The following is a 27,096-nucleotide window of genomic DNA, read 5'->3' on the forward strand; positions in this document are numbered from 1 at the left end:
TCCACACCCCCACGTTCTGGGAGCTGGTTGGCTGCCTTACCCTCAGCGAAGCTGCTGGATTTGCATGGCGCTCCGGGGTTCTGGTAGGTGGAGAGACCTGTCACTCCAGGTGGCCGGGCCCGCCCACTCTGCCTCGGTCCGCGGCTCTCTTCCTGCGCAGTTCTTCTCAGCCTCCGCGGGGAAGCGCCGGGGCTGCGCTCAGGGCTCAGTTCTCTGGACCGCGAGGAGGCAGCCCCGGCGAGCGGCCGTGCGCTGCGCACCGTGTGGAGGGGCCAGGGCGCGGGGGTGCGGTGCTCTGCTGGCCCCGAGCGCGGCGTCGCGCCACAGGAGCAGCCCCCGGCCAGCAGTTGCCGCCGCCGCCCGACTTTCGTTCCAGTTGCGGCTCCTCAGGGCAACATGTCAAAAGCCGCCGCCGCTACAGCTGCCGCCGCCACCTGGGGAAGAGCAGCCGCAGAAGCAGCAGCAGCAGCGGCGGCCGCGGGCGCGCGGGGGCAATAAGCCCAACCACCCGGCGTCCAGGGAACCCTCTCTGCGCTCACTGCTCCGGCGGGACCCGCGCCATGTGCTGAGCCATGCCCCTCGCCGCGCCCGCGGGCAGCGCATGGGGCAGCGCCTGAGCGGCGGCCGATCCTGCCTCGATGTCCCCGGCCGGCTCCTGCAGCAGCAGCCGCCGCCGCCCCCGCCGCCGGTGAGGAGGAAGCTCGCGCTGCTCTTCGCCATGCTCTGCGTCTGGCTCTACATGTTCCTGTACTCGTGCGCCGGCTCGTGCGCCGCCGCGCCGGGGCTGCTGCTGCTGGGCTCGGGGTCCCGCGCCGCCCACGCCCCGCCGGCGCTGGCCGCGGGCTCCGTCGGGCCTCCCCCGAGGCAGCGGCTCCCGGCGGCGCTTGCCACCCCGCTGGCGGCCGGCGGGGAGACGGCCGAGGGCGCCGCGAGCCAAGAGGAGCGGAGTCCTGAGGCGCCGGACGCCCCCAGCTCCATCTCCACCTTCTTCAGCGGGTCCGGGAGCAAGCAGCTGCCGCAGGCCATCATCATCGGCGTGAAGAAGGGCGGCACGCGGGCGCTGCTCGAGTTCCTGCGCGTGCACCCCGACGTGCGCGCCGTGGGCGCCGAGCCCCACTTCTTCGACCGCAGCTACGACAAGGGCCTCGCCTGGTACCGGTGAGTTTCCCCGGCACGGCCGGGCCGGGCCGCGCGACGGGGAGAGGAGGGGACGCGGCACGTGCTGGGGGCGGTGACAGGGCCCAGCCTGGCACCCCGGGGCCGGGGGGGCCCGCCTCGGCCGCGCGGCGCTGGCCCTCAGCGCGGTGCCGGGTGCGCCGCGCGCCGCGCTCCCCACCGCCCGGAGAAACTTCTGGAAGCGCTCTGGCGGGTCAGGGGCCCCAGCGCCCTAGACCGAACCTGGCGGTCCCTCCTCAAAGAAGGGGCGGGCGTGGGGCGCAGCGACCGGGACGGTGCTGCGGGAAGCGCGCAGCCTCTGACTGCGGCCCCGTCCCAGGCGAATCCCGCCGGCGCTTCCGCTCGGGTCCGGGAGCGTCTGCGCCCCGCCGGTCGCCGCCGCCGCCCCGGGACCAGCTCCCAGAGCAGCCTCTGCTGCCCAGATGGGGACGGGTGGGGGCGGAGGCCGCGGGGCGTCTGCTCGCTCGCAGACCGGCTTCGCGGGCGGGCAGCCGGGGCTCGGGCGGGCGGCCCGGCGGGCGCGGCGCGTGGAGCTGTGCTGGTCCCTGTCGGGCAGAGGCGCGCACTGCAGCCGGCGGGAGGGAGGCGCGCGGCTCTGAAGGCTTCCCCCGCGCGGCCCGGGCCGGTGCCGAGAGAGCCGGGGCGGGGACGGGGTCCCCGCGGGCCCTCGACACGTGCGGTGCGAAGAGTGTTTGGGGCCATTGATTGGGAAATGCAGGTTGCCCAGAGCTCGGGGCTTCGGGAAACTCAGTTCTCGGGTCGAGTTGTGTGGGGGTCGGGTTCCAAAGAGACAGCGGCCCCCGGGGGCATAACCCCGACCTCTGCCCAAGGCTTCCTGGAGTCTTTAGGGTGAACTGTTGGATTGGCCGAGTTTCCGGTGAGGCGCGGGTGGGCAGGCGGTCCAGGCTCCAGCCCTTCGGAAATCTCGTCGCCAACCCGGGGCCTGGCCACTGGCTCCCATCCCTTCCCCCGCTCCAACCCCTACCAGCCTGACTCCCTCGTGTCCCAGGCACCCCTCCAGGCCCAATTAGCCTCCCGGAGGCTGGAGACTTCGGAAAACAAAAGGGGAGAGCCACACTGAACCCCATTCCCTGCCCCCATCCCCGCTTTGGGAACCGGGAGAGGTTGGAAGATAAAAGGGGGCTGACCGAGCGGATTAAAACCGCTCTCTTCCCAGCCTCGCCCTCCCCCTCCCTTTTGTCCTAATGTTTTTATTATTGTCCGGAGTTGCCCAAGTCTCGAGGTTTAGCCAGCCGTGACAGTCAGCCCTTTCTACCGTCCCCGGGCCCTGGCCACCGGTTGTTGCGCAGAGGGGCTCTGGATCCCCTGGCCGGGATGCACGACCCAGCCCTGGCAGCTCGCTGGTCGCGCGGGTCTCAGTGCTCTCATCTGGGCAGTGGGCAGTGCGGTTCTCCTGCGCTGGGGAGGAGCAACTGCGCCGGCGCGGTCAGGTGCCTGGCTGGCAGGCGGGGGGCCTAATTGCCAGCTATTGTCACCGATTGTATTGTTGTCATTACTTCTGCCACCGCCGCTCCTCCTCCCCCTGGGATGCCGATTCCGGGGGCGGGGGTGGCAGGCTGTAACTAGCGTCCCTTCGGGTAGAAGCCACCGGAGGCCGGAGGCAGCCCGGGATTTTCTGAGATCGGACGCGCTGAGATCCGGGCTGGGAGGGACCGGCCGGAAAAGAACTGAATCCTTAACGTCGGGCGGTTCTAGAAGCACCTGGGGCGGGCTGTGGAAATCCCCATAGGAAGATGCCCGCAACCTGCCGGGCGGCCGCCGTCCTCCTGCCCGGTTCCTTTTGACTGACTCACAAACGCTGAAGTCGCGCTGGAAAGGCTGGCCGCGCGCCTGAAGCAGGGAGCGCTGCCCGGGAGCTTCGGGCAGGATCAGTGCCCGGGGCCGCCGTGCGAGCGGCCAGCGGGGAGGCTGGGCTTGGGAGGCCCCCGGGCCTGGCCGGGCCGCCGGGTCGGGAAGTGCATCCTCGTCCCGAGCCACCTCTCTACACTGACCAGCAGGACTCACCCCGCCCGGGAGGCCCAAGCGGTGACACCGCGGAGCGCGCGGCGGGACCAGCGAACTGCAAACGCAGCAGCTCGCCCCGCCGGGCGTGGCCGCAGGGTAGGTGGATTTTTTTTTTTTCCCCCTCAAAGGGGAAAAAAGAGAATCTTTTAAATCCCCTGCTCAGTCAAAACTTTTAAATTAATTTGGAATGTTCCGGGTGTCTAGGCAAATGGTTGAACTGAATTATTTTGATGGTGGCCGTTAACTTTGAAAACAGACCACACTGGGAGAAGAAGCTGACCTAGGAGATTTTTTGCTAAAATCTGGTTTCCAGGGGGCACCGTTCGCCACCCACTCCCTCCGGAGTTCCGTGTGCCAGGCCCAGCTCTGCCGCTCGCCAGAGGCGCGCTCCTGGGCCGCTCCCGCTCCGTCTGTGCAATCAGGCAGCAGATTGGGGAAGAGTATAAATAATAATTAGCCAGAGTTGGAGTTCAGAAACAAGTGGTTAAAACAAATCCTCAAAGCTAGAAAATAGGAGAGCAGGGAGACATTTTGAAGGCACTGAGACATTTTGAAGGGGTTAAACTGCAGGCACGATGGCTGAATCCGAAGGTCAGCATCGTAGCGGGTCGGAGAAGGAAGTCTTGGCTGTGTCTGAGCGAGTCGTTGTTGGATTTTATCGACTGATACACAGACCATCTAAGGGCCTAACCAGTAACTCTGGGCCTGAGCGGGTTTGCTTGGAGCCTCCCACGTAGACTGCAGTTCTTTCCACGTGGCTGAGTGAGATGCCATCAGCCTCAACAGGAGGGTTCCTGGTGGGATGGAGCCCACGTAGTGGCCACGCGGAGCCGACCTGCCACCGGCCAGAGGGCGGGAGGTTTGCTGCTGCCTCAACCGCTGCGAAAAAAACAAACGTGTCTGTGATGAAAACTCTTTTGGGTTTACATTGCCAGTTCATCATTCAACTCACTCTTGAATCGGGCCTCTGAAAGCAGGTGCTTATGAGGCGCCTGGGGTTGATCGGAACTTCTGGTGAAACCCGCCCTTACCTTAGGTTACCAGGGGTGACCGTGTCGGAGAAATTGGGATGGGGGAGGCGGTTCAGAACCTCGCACATGCCACATGCCCAGCGGGAAAAACGCCCGTCTCAAACATTTAGGCTTTCCACATTGATTTAAACTTTGATCTAACATTAAGTATATACATTCTTTCATAGGTTTTTCTTAATGATTTGGCTTAAGTTTGGCAGATTGTCACAGATTTTAATGACCTCTGGGATTTAAGTTAGCCAAATATTGTGTAATTATTATTATTTTTAAATATAGAAGTATTCCTTAGACTTTATAGAGGCAGAAATTCCTTTCCCATCTTGACTCTTCTTTCCATTTTTGGTTGTGCGAACTAAGCTGATGCTTTAATGCTGTGGTCACATGGGAAAAAGTGTGTGTGTGTGGGGGTTGAGAGCACTGGTAGGTAATACTTACTAAATGTTTTCCCTATGTGCCAGGCACTGTTTCAAGTTTAACAGGATTAGCAAATTTAATCCTCATTACGTTCCTGTGAAGTAGGTACTTTTACAGATGAGGAAACACAGGCACAGAGCTGTTAAGCAACTGACCCAAGGTCTCCTGGCTAGAAAGAGGCAATGCTGATACACCAACCAAGGTAGTCCTGCTCCAGAGGTCCCTCTGTGCCAGTCTCCCTTGCTCAAGTGAGAAAACATGATGCTGGTGATACAGGATGGGGTCAAACCTGAACTGTTGTGGTTGTTCTCTCTCTCTCTCTCTCTCTCTCTCTCTCTCTTAAAAAGGTTTCTGTTGCAGCTCCAGTGACCTCTGTGAAGGTTGCTCACTTTGTCATTCACTTTAAAAGAAGAGCAGCTCTGAACAGGACATCGAGGACATCCAACTTTAGCTTATAACTAGAGTGAGGATAATGACATCGTTAGGGTACTTTCCATTCTTTGCCCGCACTGGACAGTGAGAATCAATGGAGTCATTAAAATAACAAAAATATCCTCAAGTATAAAGACTGAGAAAACATAGCAGTGTCCCCACTGAGAGTTACATGTATTCTCGTCCACGTGTCCTTTTTAAGGCTGAAAGATGTGGGAGAACACAGGGTTAAATGAGATGTCCCCAGAGCTCTTGGGATGAATTTCTTCATTTAAAGAAATATCAAGCAAGAGGGCAAACTTGTATTTATTAACCAGAAGACCACTTTGAGGAGACTTCTTTAAAATGAGAATCTAAAACCCCAGAGCTTCAGAAATCTCTGCCTGGAAAGCAAGTGGCTGAAAAGAGCAATTTTCCCTACATGTTAAATTTAACAAATGCTGAGAAAACTGATTTCTCCCCTATTTTCCTAGTCTTTTTCTAAAAACTTGGTGGCAAAGACTGGTTCTGCCTTCCTTAAGAGAAACTGAAGATAAGATCTGATTGGGGATAATCCTTTTCGAAGTAATTGTATTTTCTCAGCCCAGGAGTTTAAATCAAGTATGCAGCTCACTTCAAGCTGCTGGGTGAAGATCAAAAATCTGCATGTATATGCAACAATTTGAAATACAAACCGTCATGTTACAAAGCTGTCAAGATTTATTAGCAAGACAGAGTAGCATGTGTTGGACTCTGTTTTCAATTAGGCACCTAAATTAGACCATAAAATGGTTGATTAATCTTTTACAAGTTGAGGGGCAAATATAACATAAATTAACCTAATCATAAGTGTTTTCCCAGATGCTCTGAGTTAATAAAATAGTCAATATTAAATCGCAACCTATTTGTTTTAGGTAAATAAAATGCTGAACAGCATGAATTGAATTACACTTACTATCTTCCAAATGATATGCTATTATGAACAGGTCTCTAAAAATTAGATTTCAGTCCATATCTTAAAAAATAATTATCAAAATAGAAGACTGCAATTTGACTAAGCTGGTAAACTAGATTTTGCTGTCTTATTTATTGGAGGCTGACTATTGAAAATTCACAATTTAATATAGACTAATATTTATGAAAGTTACTTTTACCCAGCTAAAGTTGGACATTTTGAAGTGACTTGACATAACTTGTTTTTTTTTTTTTTTTTTTTTTTCTGGTTTGGTGTTTTTATTTTTGTCTGAAGAAAAACTTTTAGATATTTTGAAAAATCACCGTCACAAAACTTTATTCCAAACGTATATGCCGATGTACCTATTTAGAATGAAATGCACACCAGGGATTAAAAAATAAAAATAAAAAAGAAATTCACCAGTCGGCTTGTGGTATGAATTAGGGAAGTGCCATTTATTTGAAGCTTCAGGATTGAAATACGTGCCCACCGCTTTCTCTGTTAGTAGTTTTTGAATACGTTATGCTCTCAACTCTATGAACATGGAAATGAAGCTGATGGACAGAAACACAAAATGCCCACTCTAAAGGCACAGCATAATGAGCACTTCTTTTGCTGTGAATAGACTTAGTTCCAAATAGGGTGCTACCTCTTTTAACAGCCAGTGATTTCAGACAGTAAGGGAAATTTCAGTGCTTGGCTGTTGGGATGGTCAGGAATCCCAGTAAAATGAATTCCCCAAGCATGTGGCGTATTTTCAAGGGTAATGAATACAAGATGCTGCCTACCTCAAATGAAAACATTTACCATGACCGAAAAGAAATGAGATACTGATATTTTTGAAAACTACTCAACAATAGAGCATGGAACTTTAAAATACATATTTATATTTATATTTATATTTATAAGATAACCTTGCTAGAACCCTCCAATTCCTCTCAAATTATACCAAAATAAAACTAACATCAAATAAAACTGATGTTAGCCTATGTTGCTTTCTCTTTCTGATTTTAGATTTGGGGAACAGTTTAGGATGTGGGGAGCAATTACGAGAGTACTAATATGAGAGTAAATAATTTTCATTCTAGCCCAGAGACTGGCTTAAAATGGGTGCTAATAAAACCCTCCACTATTTTTCTCTGCACATAAGTGAGTGGCATTATTGTCCTTTATATTGTATCTGAAATTCTTCCTTTAAATACACATTTCTGTGACTTGAAAAATATTAAAAATAGCCTAAGTTACTGGGGTATTAAAAGCTGTGTCATGGATGAAGCATTTTAAGTAGCAAAGCCAAAATGCAGTGTGTTGCCTTCCAAGGAGAGATGCTTTTAAAAACTGTGAGTCCAGATCTGTGAAGAGCGAGCTGGTTATAGAGCACTGCCAGCGAGGCATTTATATTTTCTACCTGCACTTTAAAAATATGTATGAGTGTATACACATGCTTATATTCCTTGTGGATTTAATACTTCTGTTACAGAACAGATAACTTCTGGAATAAAATATTTTTCTTCCAAATATAGCAAATGTGTTAAAATAAGACTCTGATTTTGAAGATTCTATTTCAGCCTAAGCTAGACTTTTTTTTTTGCCAAGGGGTCACTTCTTTTAAGTCCCTTTGACTAAATGGTGAATGATTCCTCCTGTGCATATCAAGCAACTTGAGGGCGTATGACTCAGAATCCCTGTTTCTTCCCCCAAATCTTTGCCCCACCATACTTAACAGGGTTACACCTGCTTAGCAACCCACCAAATGCTGAAAGATTGTTCTGGGCAATATGAGCTTGGGGCAACAAATGGAGAGTAAAAAAAAAAAAACCACCCACACATGGGGAGGAGATACAGAAGCAGATTTTTCACGCAGTCTTGAGTGAATGATGGGGGGCAGGAGGGGAGGTCTGGTGACAGAAGTGTCCAACATGGCCCGGCCAGCCCGACGTGCCACGTCTCCGCTCTCCGGCAGCCCGTGGGGCGCTCGCGCGGTCCCCCAGCTGGAAGGGCGCCCTGCGCGCAGCCAGGGACACGGGGAGCGGCTCCGCGGCCGGTCGGCCTCAGGGACGAGTCAGCTCGGCCCCGAGGTCACACGAGACCCCCGCCTGTAGTCCGAGGAGGCAGATGGCGGCGCCGCCTCGTGTCGGGGGCGGGGCCAGCGGCCGGCCCGGCTGCCCCTCCGCCCGCGGGTCGCCGGCTGCGGCCACGTGACTAGCAGAGCGCAGCGCTCCCGCCTCACCTGTTGGGCGCAGCTGGGCGGAGCGTCTGGCGCTCGCAGAGGGTGTCGCGGGCGGGCCCAGCCCGCGCTGATTGGTCCGAGCGGCTGCCGGGAGACCAATGACAGCCTGCCCGAGTGATGGCCCCGCCCTGGGGGGCGGGCAGCGGGCTCTCCCGCCAGGGCCGGCCAGGCTCCAGGCGGCTGAGCATCCTGTCCCTAGGAGCCGCGCGGGTTCTGAGCGGCTTTCCCAGCCGGGCTTATCTGCAGATCTCTGTCTCTTCTCTGGATATTTGTCTCTGTTGGGTGGAGCGTAGAGGATAGAATCGGACTCTCTCCCTTCCTTGCATCCGCGGCGTCCGACGTGGGTTTGAATGAATGAATTCTTCAGAGCCGAACGTGGAAACTTTGCCTTTTTAGGGCGTTATTTTGGCAAGGAAGCGGATGGGATCCATTTTATTCAGCATGTTTCTGTTCTTTCTCCCTGCGCCCCGCTCCCACACCTAACCTTTTTCTCTTTGCGGGAAAGAAATACATAATCCTCAATTCACCCACTTCTATAAGGGGTACTTAAAATGCGGTTCAGCGAATTTCAGTAGTTAACCAAAATTAGGTTCATTTCCATAATGTGATCCGTTAGGTGACGGGATGAAAAGAAAAAGTGAGAAAGACACTGATAAAGAGAAGAGGGCAGGGAAAAGCAAATAATTCTCAGCCGCCCCCCCTCCCATTTCCTAGTCTCTGCTGGACTGAGACCAAGGGGCGGTCCCCAACCCACCCCCGTCCTCCCTCCCATGGTGCCCTCCCTCCCTCCGCCCCTGTGCCCAGAGCCTCAGCTGCTCCTACCCAGAGGGGAAGGAAGGGCCCCAGGGCGAACTGGAGGCCCCCTTTCTGCTCCCCCAGCCTGCAGGGGATAGGACTGAGGGGACACTTACAAGCTGACCCACCCCTAGTGCTGTCCAGGCAGAATCAGCCCTAAAAAGGTGCCTGTTGAGAAGGGCTTTTTACACATGGGGCTGAGAAATCTGTTGTGCAGTTGGACGAGACACCCTAGTCTTCTGGAAGTCTTTGCAGAGGTGCAGGAGGTGACCTGTCTTAAAAGATCAGGAAGCTCACTGAGGACATGGCTTATTGCTGCATGAGATGTTGAAGAAATGCAGGATTTGGTCCAGGCATGCATTAGTCTCCCTGGGGAAGACAAGACACTCTGCCAACAATTAGAGAACAGTCATTGGCCCCCAGATCCCTCCTGGTGCCTCCCCCCACTTCCCCCAGCTGAAAGGCCCCTCCTTCCCTGTGCTGGCCTGTGTGGTGGAAAGGGGTCCAGCTTCAACCTAGCCATTCCTCTCAGGGGTGCTGTGCCTTGGGTCCCCATGCCCTGCAGTCTGCTTTTTCCAGTCTCCAGGCACTTAGCATATGCTGGTGCTGCTGTTAATACAGAAACACAAAGAAGTAACCATCTCGTTCCCAGAGAGAAGCTTTTACAGATGCCCAAGGTGAGGGGGGTAGCGGCTGGGGAAGAAGGCAGGACACTCTCATCATTTGTCATTGGTCTGAAATACTTAATGGAGGAAAGGAAAGGTGACCATCTTTCTTTCTCTTTCTTTCTTTCTTTCTTTCTTTCTTTCTTTCTTTCTTTCTTTCTTTCTACTGAGGTATAATTTACAATGCTGTATTAGTTTCAGGTGTACAGCAAAGCGATTCAGGTATACATCTATCTATATTCTTTTTCAGATTATTTTCCCTTATAGGTCTTCCAAGACATGGAGTAGAGTTCCCTGTGTCCACAGTAGGTCCTTGTTATTTACCTGTTTTATATACAGTCCTGTGCATATGTTAATCTGAAACTAATTTCTCTATTCCACTTTGGTAACCATAAGGTTTTTTTTCTATGTATTTGAGTCTCTTTCTGTTTTGTAAATAGGTTCAGTTGCATTGTTTTTAGAGTCCACAAATAAGTGATATGATGTTTGTGAAAGGAGACCATTATAAGTCTTTTCGTACGATCAATGAATAAATAATACGTTCTTAGAATTGTGTTGACCGATTCTCTCCAGCAAGATTTGTCGAGCCCTTTTTAAAAATATGCTAACTTTGTTTTTTAGAGCAGTTTTAGACTCACAGCAAAACTGAGTGAAAAGATAAGGGTTCCCATGTATGCCTTGCCCTCACACAGACACAGCGCCCTGCCGCCATCAGCCTGCAGCCCCAGAGTCACACGTTTGTCCCCGTTGATGGACCTGTATTGACCCTTCACTGTGGTTCCAAATCCACAGTTTACGTTAGGGTTCCCTCCTGATGTCACACCGTTTCTGGCTTTTGACAAAAATGTGATGACACATTTCCATCATTAGAGTGTGGTGCAAAATAGTATTATGGGGAGTTCCCACTACGGCTCAGCGGGTTAAGAACTTGACTAGTATCCATGATGATGCAGGATCAGTCCCTGGCCTCATCGGTGGGTTAAAGGATGCAGCATTGCCGTGAACTGCGGTGTAGATCTCACACTCAGCTCAGATCTGGCCATTGCCATGACTGTGGTGTAGGCTGGCAGCTGCAGCTCCAGTTGGACCCCTAGCCTGGGAACCTCCATATGCTGCAGGCGCGGCCCTTAAAAAGAAAAAAAAAAAAAAAATAGTATCACGGCCCTAAAGCTGCCCTGCCTGAGCATTTACTTTTATCAAGAGCACTTTCAGGAAGTACTTGAGGCCTTGAGGAAGTACACAAGGCATGAACTTGTCCTTGAGGGGTCTGTGTTAGTTGGTGAACTAAAATCTTCAGGCTCAAAAAGCCCTCAAAACAAGTCCAGCACCGGCTGAAAAAAATCATGAGTCCTGCTAAGCCACTAATACTGAAAACCATGGTAAGGAGAAAAAGAAATGTGATTCTGTGTTTGACTCCTCCAGGAACGTTCCAGAGAGAGCTAAGGAGAGGAAGGAGGGGGATGTCAGTTGCTTGGTGATGCAGTAGGGGAAAAATGGCTCCGCCTTAGTGAGGGAGCCCTGCAGTGTGCAGGCCAGTGGCCGGCGCTCCTTTCTTCTTGTCAGTGACACTTTCCGTGTCATTTGCCCCATTCTGCAGCGGAGATGGCCTGAGGTCACACAGCTGGATGGGTAGGTGGCTCAGCCTCTGGAAGCCAGTGCCTCCCCGAGGGCCCGTCAGAGTCCACAACTTGGAGCCTGTCTCCGTGGCTGAAATTCGACCTGACCTTCCTTAGGGACCAGTTTAAGGCCTGTGTCTTCTGTTGTTTCTTTCCCCCTCCAAACACAGACTTTTCCGTATACAAGAATCCCCCAAATCCTATGTTTTTCTTGTTCTGTCCAGACGTTCCCTTTGGCTCCCCACACTCACGCCTCAGCCCCATCGCTGTGCAGTGACATCGGCATTGATGGTGGCCGGTCACTCCTGCACCAGCCGGCCCCTCCCATTTCTCCAGGGACAAGATGTAGATTTGAGGTTCCTCGTCTGACTTCAGCCTCCCCTATTTCCTCACTCGCTGTCCCGTCCCTTCTCCGTCCCTGTTTCTGGAAGCCGCCTTCCATGACCAGGACACTCAGATTCTTACTTCTGAGGATTATACTGAAACCCTTGCCACTCCCTTCCTGTGGCCTGTTCATCACTGCGTCACCTGACCACCCCAGCACCCTCTCCCTGCGCCGTGCAGACACCCTGTTTTGCACTGTCCCCAGCAGCTGGCAGGAGGAGGTCTCATCACAGAGCAGCCCTGGCCCACCGAGTCCCCACCTGCCCAAGAACACGGCCCTCACTCTGCAACTGGCCACGCCGCTGCTCACCACCCTTGCCTCGTGCCAGGACCCGAGAGCGCACTGGTCCTTGTGAGTGGCGTCCTCTGCCTTCAAGCATCAGTTCATCCATCTCCCCACACACACGAGGAGGAACTCCAGAGAAATCGCAGCATCTGTAGGAATTCCACGGGCTCAGCCACCTCTCAGCGTGGCCTTAATTTCTACTTTGCCCAAGACTTCCCTCCAGCATTGCCAGGAAGTGTTGTGGTCTCACTGTTTCTGTATCATTTGAAGCAAGTCCAGACATCATGCTACTTTACGTATGTATCTGGCCTCTGTTTGTTTCTAGGAACACTTATATTCGCATGCCTGTAAAAAAGGGTACCGGTCAGAGGGGTGCAGCCTGATGGATTTACAGAGTCACCACCCCCACATGTAACAGCAGGTTCCAAGGCCCCAGAGCCACACTCATGCTCCCTGACCCCTCCCAGGGGTAACCCCTGTCCTGCCTTTTGCCAGCACAGATTCATTTGCCTGTTATTGGACTTAATAGAAATGAAGTCCTTGAGTGAGTATTTGCAGGGTTTTAAAAACCCGCGGGTTCATCGCCATTATTGACAGATTTAGAGATTTCTCACACTAATGCAGATTTCCTGTTTCCGATGAGGGATCTGGAGCTGGAGAACAGCTGCATCTGTGAACCCGGGCATCTCCCCTGCCTTGGACACAGTCGCCACCATCCCTTAGTGTCTCACACTTGACCTGCGTTACTCCTTGGTCACCTGCCCGGTCCCAGGTCTGGGTCAGTGCCAGACACTGGGGAGCTGCAGCCTGTCCCCCACTTCTTTCATGTGTGCTGTTTCGGGATTGAATGTCCTCATGGACGTTCGGTCAGATGTTGGCACTGGCTTTTTTTTTTCTTTGGACTTAGTTTTCATTAAGGATCCTGGGAGAGGATGTGCAGAGCTCTGCTAGCTGGGTACCATGTGGAATCAGAATCGTCATCATCAAATCACTTTCAATAGCATGCTATTATTACATTTTTATTTTTTATTTATTTTTTTTTTTAGTTCTGTAATGGGCTCTTCTTCCACGTGGCCTCCTGTGGGCAGCCCTTAGGGCCAGCTCTTTGCTGTGGACACTTTGTGGCTTTGAGCAAGTCACTTTATCTCTCTGGCATCAACACCCACTCTGGTCTCTCCCCTGCCCAGTGGGTTCCTTGATCAGGGCCTTGGGACTTCATAGCAATATCAAGTGGCTTAGGAACAGCTTTAGAGCTAACTCTCAGGCCTTATCTTTATCTCCTCAAGGACACTTGGCTGGTAGTCTGCAGATCACAGTTTGAGATGCGCTGTCTCAAGTTTCTTCAGCAAACAGAAAGTTCTAGAAAGATTCATAGGTGATGTGTAGAAAAAACGGTTCCACGTTCGCATGCTAAAGGCCCTGATAAGTACTGTAACCGAAGGGAAAACCCCCAAATCTGCTCAGTTGTGTTGATCGCACTTTTCTCCGCTGAGCACAGAATCCTCTTTTCATTCAGCACCTACTGATAACCCAGGAGTGGTGTTTGTCGGCTGCCGACATGGGGCACATGATCAGAACAGGTCTGTGAGGTCACTGGCAGTTCAAGAGTTTGCCCCCTGACCCTGGGCTCTGTCTGTACACTTTGGCCACCCCTTCTGATCAGAAGTTGGACTCCATACAGTCCCCACTGGGACACCGTTTCAAACCTGCACCCTCTTTGCTCCTGGGGTGATCACCATGAAAGGGAAGGAAGGGATGAGAACCCCAATGAACCGCGGATGAATCAGGGACCTTGGGCAGCGTGGCTGATGTTGAAGCTCGGGGAGGGTTCCAAGCTGGTCTTGCCACCAACCTCTTTAGCCTCTTTAGTCGGCTGCCACTGCTGCTCCCTCCGCAGGCTAATTCCAGGTCAGTTTTCCAAGAAGCTTAGGTCTGTTTTCAAAGGTAAGTGCTCCCTTTCCGTGCTGTCCCCGGGGGGTGGGGGGGATGCCTGGTGGCACTGGAAGACAGGTGGAGCTGTTTGCCCCCCACCACCACCACATCAGGATGCTTCTAACCCCTGCAGAATCCTGAGAACTAACTGCAGGGCTCCAGCATAAAACAAAGTCCCCCATCCCTGTTTTTAAGCTTGCGTTTTCCCCTCTATGTGTTGGGGCCAAGGGGAAGCACTTAAAAGCCTTCTTTAGCCACACATCCCAGGAACGAAGGGAACATTCAGATCAAGCGTTGCTCGTTGCTCAGAAGGGAGGTGAGTGGAACCTTTTCCAGAGAGATAGGGGCTTCATTTACCTGTTTGCACAGAACTTGGGTTACAGGAGTATCTGGCTTCCCCCCGCCCCCCATACTCTGTGCTTTTGCTCGGTCTTCTTATCTCCTGACACAGTTACCACGGACTCCTGCTCCTATTTGGAGAAATCCGAACGCTTGTTTGCGTGGCCCCCCTCCCCTCTGCCCCCCACCTGGCCTCTGGGCCGATAGCGGGGGTGTCTGGCTAGGGCGCTTCCCACGGGCTGGAGGTGAAGAGTTTCACACCAGAGTGGGGTCCTCGATGGCGTGCTCCGTATAGGTTTTCACTCTTATCACACTTCCTTTCCTATAAAGTTACCCTATCTTTTAACCAGACACTTAATACCTACCTTCTCTTTCTGTGGGGCCTGTGAACATCAGGCAGTAAGGATGCAGCCTTGTTGCCAAGTCATGACCACAGCGTCTGGAGGGCACTCCTGATGGAGCACTGTGGAGGCTACCATGATTCGATTTCATCCGCCAGACCGTTTGAGATGGGCCAGGCAGTATAAGAGCACTTGGGAAGTTAAGCCATTGTCAGACACCTCAAGGAACCACTGTCCTGGTCAAGGGGCTATAGGGAGACATAAAATAGAACAAAACGAGAAATGCTGTGGGAGCAGAGAAAAGGGGGCCCCAAGGAGAGGGCACCATTGAGCTGGGCTTTGAAGCATGGATAGGAGTTTGCTGGCTAGATTGTCCCAGAAAGTGGATGAAAGCATTCAGGGCAGAGCAGCTCTGTGACAACAGCCCAGAAGGAGGCCGGGTGTTAGGCACGCATGTCGGGGATAGGGCAGGGGCCCAGGAGACTGGCTCAGAGGTGGAATGTTATGTTGAAGGTGGGGCCTTTGGCTTCCTGGTATTTGGGGGACCAGCAGAGCCTCCCATCCTAAAGAAATGCAGACTTTACATGAATTATGCATTTGAGATGTGTTACTATCTTTTTGAGGAAAATAAAATAATCTGGTCTCTCAAGGCAGAGAAAGCAAGAAAATAATAGATGGTTTTCTGAGAACTCCTCAGCCCCACTGGATGGTTTGCCTGGCTCTCAAATTCAAGGACAAGTGTCTGTCCTGATGGTGCCCTGGAGAAGGGAGGGGCGGTATTTCCTCCATCATTACCAAACCGCACACCCTTCTCCTGTCGCCTCTCTGGGTGGCTTGGGTGCTTGTCTTTAAGGGCTTTGGGGGAAAGAGCCATTCTTCCCAACTGGATTCCAGACACTGGAGGAAAAGACAGATGGCTGCAGCCCACGGGCAGGGCCACCTGCCTCTACCTCTCGACCCCAGGCCCCCAGTTCTGCTGGACGGCTGCCCCGTCCTTCCTCTGGGGGGACTTCTGAGCCTGAAGAGGATGCTGGGGGAGAAGGGTGGGCCGTCTCGGAATCCTGGGCGGGTCAGAGAAACTGCTGAGTTCCCGGCTGCCAGCATCTCTGAGGCGGTTCTGCCCTGTTCTCATCACCTGCTGTGCAGGAACTGAATCTGGGAGCCTTCCACATCAGCACTCAAAAGTGAGGGCAGTTACCGAGCCACGTGAGAGCTGCATTTCCCGGACCCAGAGGCTGGCTGAGGGGTGGGCTCAGGAGATGGAGGTCCGGGGCTCCCGGTGAGGGGACCGCCATGTGAGCAGGGCCACAGGGCCCATCTCTCTCCATCTGTCCCCTCTGGTGGAATGTTGTGTCAGTCACAGTTATTTTTAGGGTTGTTTTCTTCCAGTCCCAGCTGGAAACAGAAGTACACGACAGGCGCGAGGCCCTTTGTGTTCTGGAAAAGGAGCATTTGCCAGGGAGCACGTGTGCCAGCTTCCTGGAGACTTAAGTCTTCGTTCACACTGAGAACTCTGATCCAACCCACCTCATTTACCCTGGATGGGGCTTTAGGGGGCGGAAACTGCCAGGGGTGCCACCTGTGGGCCTGGGTCCTCTGTGCTTGCTCAGCCCCCAGCTGTGGCAGGTGGGGGGCAGGTCACAGAAGCTGGAGCGATGGACCCGGCACTGGCGGACACGGAAGCGGTCCCGACCGCAGGTAGAGACACTCCCTATGTGGTGGCACCATTCAGGTTCAGCTGTGGGCTTGAGGCAGTTGGCCCCACTCATTTTTACCACGTGGCCTGCTTTTTAGAAAATGCCTGACTGCTTTGCAGAGACTGACTATAGAGCACGGGAGTGAAAACAGGGTGAGATGGCTAAATACAGTCATGGGTGATGCAGGCAGAAAGAGAAGGATGCTCAAGGCAAGGGAATATTTCAGAGGAAGGAGTGATTAAATCTGTCTGAGCGGAGGAGGATCTTTCCTGGAAAGGCCTCAGAGGGGAGGTAACACCAAGCAAGGTTTTGACGGATGAATAGGAGTTTGTGTATAGACCAAGTGAGGAAGGGAGTCTTCTTGGCAGAAGGGACACACGTGAAAAGCCAAGGAGGTTTATGTGGAAAAGTGTGGCAGATGCAAGAAAGGACCAGCAGAGGAGAAAGGAAAGCGAGTGAGGCAGAATGGGAGGACTGAGGCGTTTTGTGAGTGAGTCCTTAACATCAGTGACTTCAAAGGGTAATTAGTACAGTTTATCCTGCATCTTTCTCCCCCCTCCTTCTCTCTCTCTCTCTGTCTCTCTCTTTCTCTTTTTTTTATCTCTGTCTCTCATATTTCAACTTCAAAGTGGGATTTACAAGGTGCCATTGAGTAGTGTGAAACAGGAATTGCTTTTGCTGGTGATCAGAGAAGATGCCACCCAGAAAAAAAAGGCAACAACTGGGACCCTCTCAGGTTGGGCTCTGGAACCCATGTCTTCTAAGCTGGGTGCTCTTTGTTGGCCTGGATGGAGCCTGTCATTACGGTAAAGCCCAAAGCCATGGAATTAGAGATTCCACCTCTCAGCTCAGGGACCTGCAGCAGGAATGGCCCCGCGGATGCTGGGTTCCAGCAGTCTTAGAAGCAGCGCAGGGCCCGGTTGCCAGCGCCCAATGCCAAGCCTGGTAATTACGGGGTGGCGTTGCAGGCACACACCTGTTCCGAACATGCAGGTAGGGCCTGCTGCCCCTCCCTGGAGCGCAAGCCTCTGCACACCTGTGTTCATCCCGCGTCTCTCCATCCTCCCCCCCCTTTCTTTCTAATCTGAACATTTTCTTGTTCTGTTGTTTTTTTTTGGAGGCCACATTTCTGACCATTTCGTCCCTTTGGTTATCATACGAGGAGCAAGCCCAGTGAACTGTACTTCTATCTGAAAAACCCAAACAAGAAATTCTTGCCCCTTTTGCTGTGCTGTTTTTCTTGCTATTTCGGAAGGGACACTGCATAGAAGGGCCAGCTTGGAGGATGAAAGGGCGGTGTTTGGCCGGGGGAGGGGGCAGGGGGCAGCGGGGGGTGATGGTGGTGGGGTTGTTCCAGGGGTCCCTCATCAGAGACTTTCCACCCCACATTCCTGGTCGATCCCCAGGCTAATTGAATTTCCGACTGAGAGCTGACTCCCTGCGTGATGGTTATCTCAAATAGTTAATGAGCTTGAAGAGGAGGCAGTCTGTCGGGCTCATTCCTGGGGCTCTGCTCAGTGGCTTCGCAGGATTCATCTATCCGCCTGTCTTTCTGAGTTGGAGAGGCTGGTTCAGCCTGGCACAGCTCCGCCTATCTCCCCGCTTCTAAAGCCGACTGGAGCCCTGACTTCTGGCCTCTGGACATTGGGCAGCAGCTTGCGTTGCTCCCTGCACTCCTAGGTTGTTTAAAAGAAAGAAGGAGAGCAGAGGGGTGGCCTCAGGGCAGCTGGAAACACCCCTTCAGAAAATCGGATTCCTTCCTGGGTCCCTGCAGGGTGGGCGTCCCCCGGCAGAGCCTTTTGGGAGAGCAGCAGGGAGCCGGCTCCGTCTGCTGTGGTGTTTGTCCTGGATTTGGGGCTAGTGTTTTCTTCCTGCGGAACACAGGTGCTCTTGCAAAAAGCCAGGGCTGAAGTGTACCATACAGAATGGTGACGGCGGACTTAGCGCTGTGCTTGGGAAAGGCTAAGCGGACAGTTTTCAGTTTTGTGATCATTGTGTCAGTTGGGTTGGATGAAAAACCAACTCCTAGAATAAAGGCAGAAGGACAGGAACCAGGGAGGGATTTGGGTTCCACTTTCTACAGTAACTTTTCTCTCCATATTTTTTTATATGATGAAATATGTAGATGTGGTGTGTGTGTATATATATGATGAAATATATATATGATGTGTACATATATATGAGATGAAATATATATTTCTCCATATATAATGAAGTAAATACATATATATATTATTTCATTATAAGTTGGACCCTTACTATTCCCCAAATTGATTTAAAACCAAACCTTTTTATTTTTTGATTGTCTGAAAGGGAGGAAAGGCAGAAACCTCTTGGAAGGGGCAGCTGCTCATCGACGGGGCAGCTGGTCTGGCAGGATGGTTGCCGTGTTGCAGCATCTTTATCCCGGAGGTTCTGAGACCCGCTGAGGCTGGCATGAAGGTGACGTTCGGAGGCCAACTTCCTAAGGCCGCGTCCCTGCTGGGCCGTGGCCCGGGATTTGGGGCCCCGCCATCTGACCCCCTCAGCCTCACTCTCCCGGCTCTGAAATGAAGCAGGAGGCTCCCCGAGAGCCTGGGTACCCCGTCCCCTCCAGTGGATCAAGCCCCCGGTAGAGCTGACGTCGTGATGGCCGAGGAGGAGAGCACCCTCGTCGTCTTCTCTGTTTTAACTAAAGTGAGTCGATGGACAATGTTCTGTCAGGGTCAGGCCTACTGCAGAGTGATGTGACCTCTGCTCACGTCATGAAATGATCCCTGGGGTAAGTCTGGTCACCTCAACTGCTTAGACTTACTAGTAGCAAAGGCGGCAGGAGTGTTACTGACCAGAGTCTTAGGCTGTAAATCTCGTCCTCGTGTCTTACTGATTTTATAACTGGAGGTTTGAAGAAACCAGCCCTTCTTCTTCCTCCTCGTCCTCTTCCTCCTCTTGTCTCTTCTCCTTCTTCATCTTCTGTTTTTTTGACTGTGCCCACGGCACGCTGAAGTTCTGTGGCCAGGGATCGAACGCACGCCACAGCAGTGGCAACACCCAATCCATAACCTGCTGAGCCACCACGGAGCTCTGAAAGAACCATCTTCTGATGACAAGGAGGCCTATTTATTCTTCTCCAGAGGAACTTTCCTAATGAGGAACTCAGAGCATCATAGGGGTAGTGTCTTTGTGGCTTTACAGGACCACGGGCACGGGCAGGGTACTATTAAGGCAGCTCATCATGTCGCCGTCACCAGAAAACAGAGGCATATCCTGTTTGGAGGGAGTTCAGGGAAAGCACTCGGGGTCAGCAGAGTGTGGGGTCTTAACGCTGATGCTGATGTCACCCGTGGATGGAGAACACGCATCTGCCGTGCTTTGTACGCTGATCACCTGATGACACCTACTCGCTGGGTTTTTGACAGCCAAGCAGCTGGCTGGCTGGTGGCTGGTGCATGGCTGTCGTGCCATCACCTAACCTCCCCCTGGGCCAATGGGTGGCCTTCAGGGGCTGTGAACTCCCTGGACCTGGGTCCCGAGGTCTGTGTGGGTGTCACACACTTGCACTTATTGCACAGAGCGCCCAGCCTTTTTCTCAAATTCTCTGCAACCTGGAAAAGTGGAGGAGCCCCTCTCTGAGGGCGCAGCTCTGGAATGTGCCATCAGCGAGGGTCACCTCCTGCCGCAATCATTAACAAGCCCCGTTGCTGTTCTGAATAAGAGGAGAACCCTCTCTCTTGGGAGGAAGAGGGCACCCAAGAAAGGGGGTCCTTCCTTGGTTAGGCCCTCTATTGTCTCATGAGGAAATCTCTTGGAATTCCAGAGTCACAGAGACAGCTCAAGTATACAGTGGAATATTAGTCAGCCAGAAAGAAGAATGAAATTCTGCCATTTGCAACAACGTGGATGGACCTGGATGGTATTATGCTGAGTGCAAGAAGTCAGAGAAAGACAAATACTCTATGTGATCACTTCTGTGTGGACTCTAAAAAATAAAACAAACCAGTGAATATAAGAAAACAGAAACAGACTCACAGAGAACAAACTAGCGGTTTCTTGTGTGTGGGGCGGGGGGCAAGTAAGGGGAGGAGATTCAGAGGACAAGCTACTTTGTGTAAAATAAATAATCACGAGGATATATTGTACAGCACAGGGAATATATCATCTCTTTAAATGGAGTAGAATCTATAAAGGTGATGAATCAGTGTGTTGTACACCTGAACTAATATAGTTCGTGAGTCAACTCTACTTCAACCTAAACCAAAAAAAGCAGAAAAAAGTAAGGATGTGTGGGGTGCCAGCTTCAGGTGTCTTTATACAGTCAGTTGATTCCATGCCTCGTTTTGTTACCTTGTCCTGCCTTCCAGGACGTGTTAATCTCAGTGCACTCGGCCAGCCAGGGGAGCAGTGTCTTTGGAGGAGTTGGGGCCAGATTAATTTCCCAAAGGTGCTAAACAGCCAGGGGAGAGAGCAGGGCTTGTTCTCCACTTTAGCTGTGTTTGCTCACGGACTTAGGGCTGAATGTTCCCCGCCCCCCGATTTGGACATGGATTCGTTGGGAAAGTAGCAGCTTTATTTGGTCTTGTCTGTGGATGGAAGACACCACCGAATGTCTGCGAAAGAGGTGGGCATTGGTCTCCCCTCACCCCCCACCTCTGGCCTGCCTCCCAGGGATGCAGGCTCCTACCCCCACCCCTCAGGCTGACCTGTCTGCCCAGAGCTGGCCTTTCTGGACCCAGGAAGCCCTTCTTAGCTCCCCATTTGTGGTGATTACTCACTTCTCTCTATTTCTGCTTTTTTTTTTTTTTTTTTTTTTTTTTTTTTTTTTTTTTGCTCTTTAGGGCTGCACCTGCAGCATATGGAAGTTCCCAGGCTAGGGGTCCAGTCAGAGCTACAGCTGAGGGCCTCCGCCACAGCCATAGCCATGCCAGATTCAAGCTGCATCTGTGCCCTACACCGCAGCTCACAGCAATGCCCAGATCCCTAACCCACAGAGCAAGGCCAGGGATTGAACCTGCATCTTCATGGATACTAGTTAGGTTTGTAACCCTCTGAGCCACAATGGGAACTCCCTCCATTTCTGCTTTTTGCATGTGGACACCCCCCCCCGAATCCTCATTTGTTCATGACACTCCTGGGATGAACTCGCTGTATGTTCTGACTCCCACGACTTGAACTGGGTGGGAAGCTGCTGCTCGTGTGGGTGAACTCAGGACGGGCCCTCTGTCCACGTTGCTTAAAAAACCAAAGGTCTTTCCCATCTCTCACCTGTTGCAAGCTATTTTTTTCCCCTTCTTTCAGTGCGTTTTTGAATCAGCCATCCTGTCATTTGCACTTCCGTTCTGCTCTACAGAACTGCATTTGTACGTGTTCTTGAACACATACTTAATGGCAGTTTTTTAATGACACCTGAAGGGCCGCAAACACATAAAATGTGAGCTTGAGCAAGGAGAGTCCAATCCAATAGGATGGAGCCAGGCGCTGGCCTAAGATGTGTCTCTCAACTGATGGTGGACGTGACCTTCGGCTTCATGGTGACCTTCACATAGACGCCTCAGGGACACAAGTCACTCGAACAAGCAGTTTGCTCAAAAGAAGCATCATGTTCTTGGTGCTAAGGGGGGGGCATTGCATAAGGAGGATGCTATGGGGGAACAGCTGCTGGCCTGGACAGCACTTGCGTCTTTTTAATTTATTTTATTGATGTGTAGTTGATTTACAGTGTTGGGTTCATTTCTACTGTGCAGCAAAGGGGTTCCATCATATGTATATATCTTTTTCATATTCTTTTCCGTTATGGTTTATCTAGGATATTGAATAGAATCCCCTGTGCTGTTCAGTAGGACCTTATTGTTCATCCATTCTAAACATAACAGTTTAGGAGTTCCCGTCATAGCTCGGTGATTAACGGACCCGACCAGTATCCATGAGGACACGGGCTCAGTCCCTGGCCTTGCTCCGTGGGTTAAGGACCCGGCGTTGCGTGACCTGTGGTGTAGGTCGAAGATGCGGTTTGGATCCCGAGTTGCTGTGGCTGTGATGTAGGCTGGCAGCCATAGCTCTGATTTGACCCCTAGCCTGGGAACCTCCATGTGCCTCAAGTGGGGTCCTAAAAAGACAAAAAATATGTATATATAACATTTTGCATCTGCTAACCCCAAATTCCCCATCCAACCCTCCACTGTCCCCCCTCCCTCCTGGCAACTACAAGCCTGTTCTCTATGTCTGTGAGTCTGTTTGTTTCATAGGTGAACTCATTTGTGTCATATTTTAGATTCCACATGTAGGTGATATCACATGGTATTTGTCTTTCTCTGTCTGACTTACATCACGTAGTGTGAGCATCTCTAGATCCATCCATGTTGCTGCTCATGGCTGTGTTTCATTCTTTTGGTGGCTATATGGTAGTCCATTGTACCACGTCTTCTTTCAGAGACCACTCTTATACAAAGCCCATGGCTCACTTAGCCTTTTTGGTAAAGGATACATTTTAAAAGCAAAAGGTTAAAATCATGACTCTAGGAATTCCTGTTGTGGCTCAGCAGTAACAAACCCAACCAGTATACATGAGGACTCGGGTTTGATCCCTGGCCTTGCTCAGTGGGTTACGGATCCAGCATTACCCTGAGCCATGGTGTAAGTCACAGACTGATTTGCTGTGAATGTGGCTATGGCCAGCAGTTGCAGCTCCAATTCAACTCCTAGCCTGGAAACCTCCTTTTGCTGCAAGTGCAGGTTTAAAAAAAAGGGGGGGGGGACTCTAATGTTAAGGGGATTATATTTCCTTAATGAGTATGTTAGGGTTTTATTTTTCTTCTTACTAATGAGAGAACCAGACAGATGCTACCAGTGAGCCAAAGCAGAAGTCAAAAGAACCTGTTTCCTTGGCATAAAGGAATGCCTAGATGAATTTACAAATGGGTGGGAAACTGACTTTTTCCCTGTGGTCGGAGCTGGAGAAGGAAACCCATAGAACCTCCATCAGAAAGTGCTCGTTTGCATGCCTGTGGTCAAGAATTGTATTGCACTGCTCTGTTGTCACCTATAGTTGAGAGAGTTGCAGGATACCTTGAAGGCAATAAAAAAGCTGGCGCCAGACAGCACCCTGCATGATTTCTATCAGAGAGACCCGCTCGTCTTTTCTGCTTATTCCCAATTTCTCTATGTTTCCTCGTATCAGTCAGTCTTCTGTAGCCTCATGGAATTTATCATCGGCTAAAACCCAAATCTGTTTAAAATGTGCTGCTGGGGAGTGCTGTCCCCCCCACTCCTGGTTTGTCTCCCACATTTGATGTGATGTGGCTTCTCATTGCCTCTGAGAGTGAATCCACATTCTGGCTAGCATTTGTTTGCTGATTCATTTACCCTCCGTTTATCTAACAACTGTTTATTTTGGCCACAGTGCAAACAAGGCAGAGTCCAGCCCTCAATCCCCTTGAGATCTGTAATAGCAGCTGGAGAAAGGTTATGCTAACGTGTGTGTGTGTGTGTGTGTGTGGTGTGTGTGTTTGCAGGGAGGATGATGGGAGGGCAGGGGTCGGAAGAAGGGAGCGAGAAGCGCTAACTCAGCCTGGGTAGGAATGTACTAGAAGGAGGAGGGCTCGGCTTGCCCCTGGGTGGGGTGAAGGGTGAGAAAGGAAGGCAGGGGACATGGGACATCCTTGGGGAAAGGTGGGCAGACTCCTGGCCAGGCAGCTGGAACGTCATGTGCAACATGACGAGAAGCTGTGAAGGTTTCTAGGCTTGGCTTTTGGAAAGATGTTGGGGGAGCAGAGGGTGGAGGGCTGGGCAGAGTGGAAAGGGGCCGTTCCATCCTGTCTTTCTATCTTTGTAGCCTTATTTCTCACCAACAAAACCCACTTTCAGTCCAAGTGCAGTGGGTTGACCACCGTCCTGTCTCCTTACAGTCAGGTGCCTTTTGTCCCCGGACCTCTTCACTTCCACCTGCCCTTGGGACCAGCTCAGGGAGGCGTCAGATGTCCCCAAGGACACAACTTTCCACGTTTCAATATGATACCTGTTGCCAAGCTTCCAGGATGTGGAATTTTCTCCACTTGCACAGTAAGCCCCTGGAAGGCAAGAGTTATTCCCACGCATGATGTTTAGCTGTCATGTCACTGATTCCTTAACCCTCCATGATTCAGGTTACCTTTTCGTTCCTAGTCTGCCTTCTTCTTGCGACCCAGGAAGAGACATTTGGGGTATCTCACCCCACCATCCCTCAATGAATGCAAATGCATTTTAATAATTAAAGCAAAAAAAGTAAAATAACGATGATTATACATCAGCTCATCCGTCTTTTTTTTTTTTTTTTTATACTGCTACTAACTGCAATCACTTGTTCATTGGAATAGAGAAGGTGGTTTATTACCTGCCACCTGAGGTGGGGCACTCATAGTTTGCTGGTGAGGAGCTCCTGCTGTGGCGCAGTGGGTTAAGACTCTGACTGCAGGGGTATGGGTTGCTGTGGGGGTGCAGGTTCCATTCCTGGCTTCACGCCGTGGGTTAAAGGATATAGCATTGCTGCAGCCGTGGCGTAGGTCGCAGCTGTGGCTCGGATTTGATCCCTGGCCCAGGAATGACCCTATGCCTAGGGTGTGGCTTAAGCGAGCAAACAAACAACAACAACAAATCCCCAAAGTTCTGAAGTCCCTAAAGGCTGGCGTCTGTCCCACAGGTGAAATAGGAACTTGTTCTTTGCCAGGGCTTTGCACTGAAGCTCAAGACCTTTAGGTGCCTGACCTCTGAATGTCATTGTGTCACGTGATGTAATGGCTATGATCATCTGTAATCGTTGCTCTGGAACGAACCACTTTGGGAGTCAGGATCCTGAGACGCTCTCCATCTTCAGACCTGGCCCAAAGGGCAATTTACGGTCCCGGGTGGCCCCCAATTCTTTTTCCATATTTGCACTATGGCCTCCGGTCATTAGCTTTAAGCATTGCTAGTTCACTTCCTTTCATGCATCCATGGATGTGTGCATTCAGCACATTATTTCCCAGTGCTTCATATACCAGGTGGTTTGCTGTTTTTCTTGTATTTCTTCGGACGATAAAAAGCATGACAATTCACAGTCCAAACACCTAGAAAACAAAACATGCTCAGCAATAAGAGTCAAGCAAACATTTGGTTCCTAGAAATCAGCATTGGGCTTCAAAAATAGTTACAGGGTTAGTTTTTCATTCAAGGGCTGATGCAGGTAAGAGGCTAATCTGGCCTGTGATGCTTAGCCGCTCTCTCACTAACCCCTGGGTTATTTGATCTCCCCGGCGCTCACAATTTTGTTCCCTGGTGGGAGCTGTGGGGTGGGGGAGGGAGGCTTTGTCTCAAGCACTGAAGAATTGCTGGAAATTCTAAGACTCACTGGTCCAGCCGCATCATCTACCAAGAAGCTCTCATAGAATGGGAGCAATAATGCAAAAAACGTGAGCAGAGCCTCGGCCGCCAAGACTTTCCATCTCTTCTCTCTTTGGACTTGAGACACCTGGGCAAGTTGGACCCTGCATAGTAATGATCTGTTACAGATGCCTGGTTTTTATTTAAAAACTGGTGAGCATGACACTGAAGGGATGCGACTTTGGGGAGGTTGCCCTTACCTTTCTTCTCCTCCTGAATTGCCCCTGGGAAGTTCCCATACTTCCCAGCTGAGGGTTCCAAAAAGGGTGGGGTGGAGCGGGGATTCTGATGGGTGTCCTCGCCCTGTCACTTCCTTCCTCGAGACACCTGATCAGCTTCAAGCACTAGGTCAGACCCAAGGGAAGAGCTCAGTGCCACTAAGATAAGAAACAGCCCTTTTTTTCCTTTGTCCGCAGTGTCTCCAGGTTTCTACACTTCCAAGGATGTTCTCTCTGGGTAGAAAATACCTCTTTTCTTCTCTAAAATGTTCCTGAGCTATTTAAAGCCTGTGATAAGGGAAGTTTATTTGCTCTCATTTCCTTTCGGTTTAGCTTCACTCAAACTTATGTCTCAGGGTTTTTATTGACCTAATTCACTTTATACTGTCTTCAGTTGATAACCATAAAATAGGGGTCTGTTGCTCAAGCCGAATGAAAGTGGGGAGCAGGACGGAGCCGTTGTCTTGGACTTGAGAGCTGACCGGGATTTCTCTCATCCCAGACTCTGACTGGCCTCCTCAGAGTCAGGAGGCAGGGAGGTAACTGACTATATCAAGTCTTCACTCTGAGCATCTGCTGTCTGCAGTTGGGTTGTTTCTCAGATGGACCCCTGCCCCTAAACTGGCTCTTTTGACTTCATGTAAACCTCATTCTCTGCCCTGTGAAAGAGAAGAGAGCGAGACGGAGAGAGAGAGAGGAAGGAAGGAAGGAAGGGGGGAGGGAGGGAGGGAGGAAGGAAGGAAGGAAGGAAGGAAGGAAGGAAGGAAGGAAGGGAAGAAGGAAGGAAGGAAGAATCCTCTAAAGCAGGATGTGTTCACAGGAAAGACTGCCTCATTTCCCATTCTTCTTTGGCTTGGCTCATCACATCGTCTCAGGATGTCAACCCAAGAAGGGGCGTGTGGTTTTTCTTTGTCTCCAAGGTCCTACTAGGGGCCTAAGAGGGAAAGTCCAAACAGGGGGTCCTTCGTAGCACAGGTGAAGAATTTCAGGAAACAGAGTTTTCAGATATTTTATACGAGCCTTTGCATCTAAGAACCAGTGTGCAGTTTCTTTTTCTGTAGCATGATTTCCCTAGAAATGTCCCTCAAAGCTAGAACCATAAGTCAAAAGCGATAATATAGAGGGGACATGAGTGGGGTTCATTCCCCGTTACCCTTCAGTAGGATTTGGCTGCTTTAAGAGCTGATTCACATATGAACTACTTTTGAGTCT

At 51.4% G+C, this 27,096-nt stretch overlaps 1 protein-coding gene across 1 annotated transcript in view; it reads left to right on the forward strand.

The window, feature by feature from the left end:
• The window catches only part of HS3ST3B1 (heparan sulfate-glucosamine 3-sulfotransferase 3B1), a 41,931-nt gene continuing 14,873 nt past the window's right edge, over positions 39–27,096 (forward strand). The window contains exon 1 of the mRNA XM_003483118.4: positions 39–1,158. Coding sequence (XP_003483166.2) covers positions 65–1,158 — 1,094 coding nt within the window. The 5' untranslated portion in view covers positions 39–64. The remainder of the gene's footprint in view (positions 1,159–27,096) is intronic.

The sequence above is a fragment of the Sus scrofa genome, chromosome 12, assembly GCF_000003025.6.
Source record: "Sus scrofa isolate TJ Tabasco breed Duroc chromosome 12, Sscrofa11.1, whole genome shotgun sequence".
NCBI lineage: Eukaryota > Metazoa > Chordata > Mammalia > Artiodactyla > Suidae > Sus > Sus scrofa.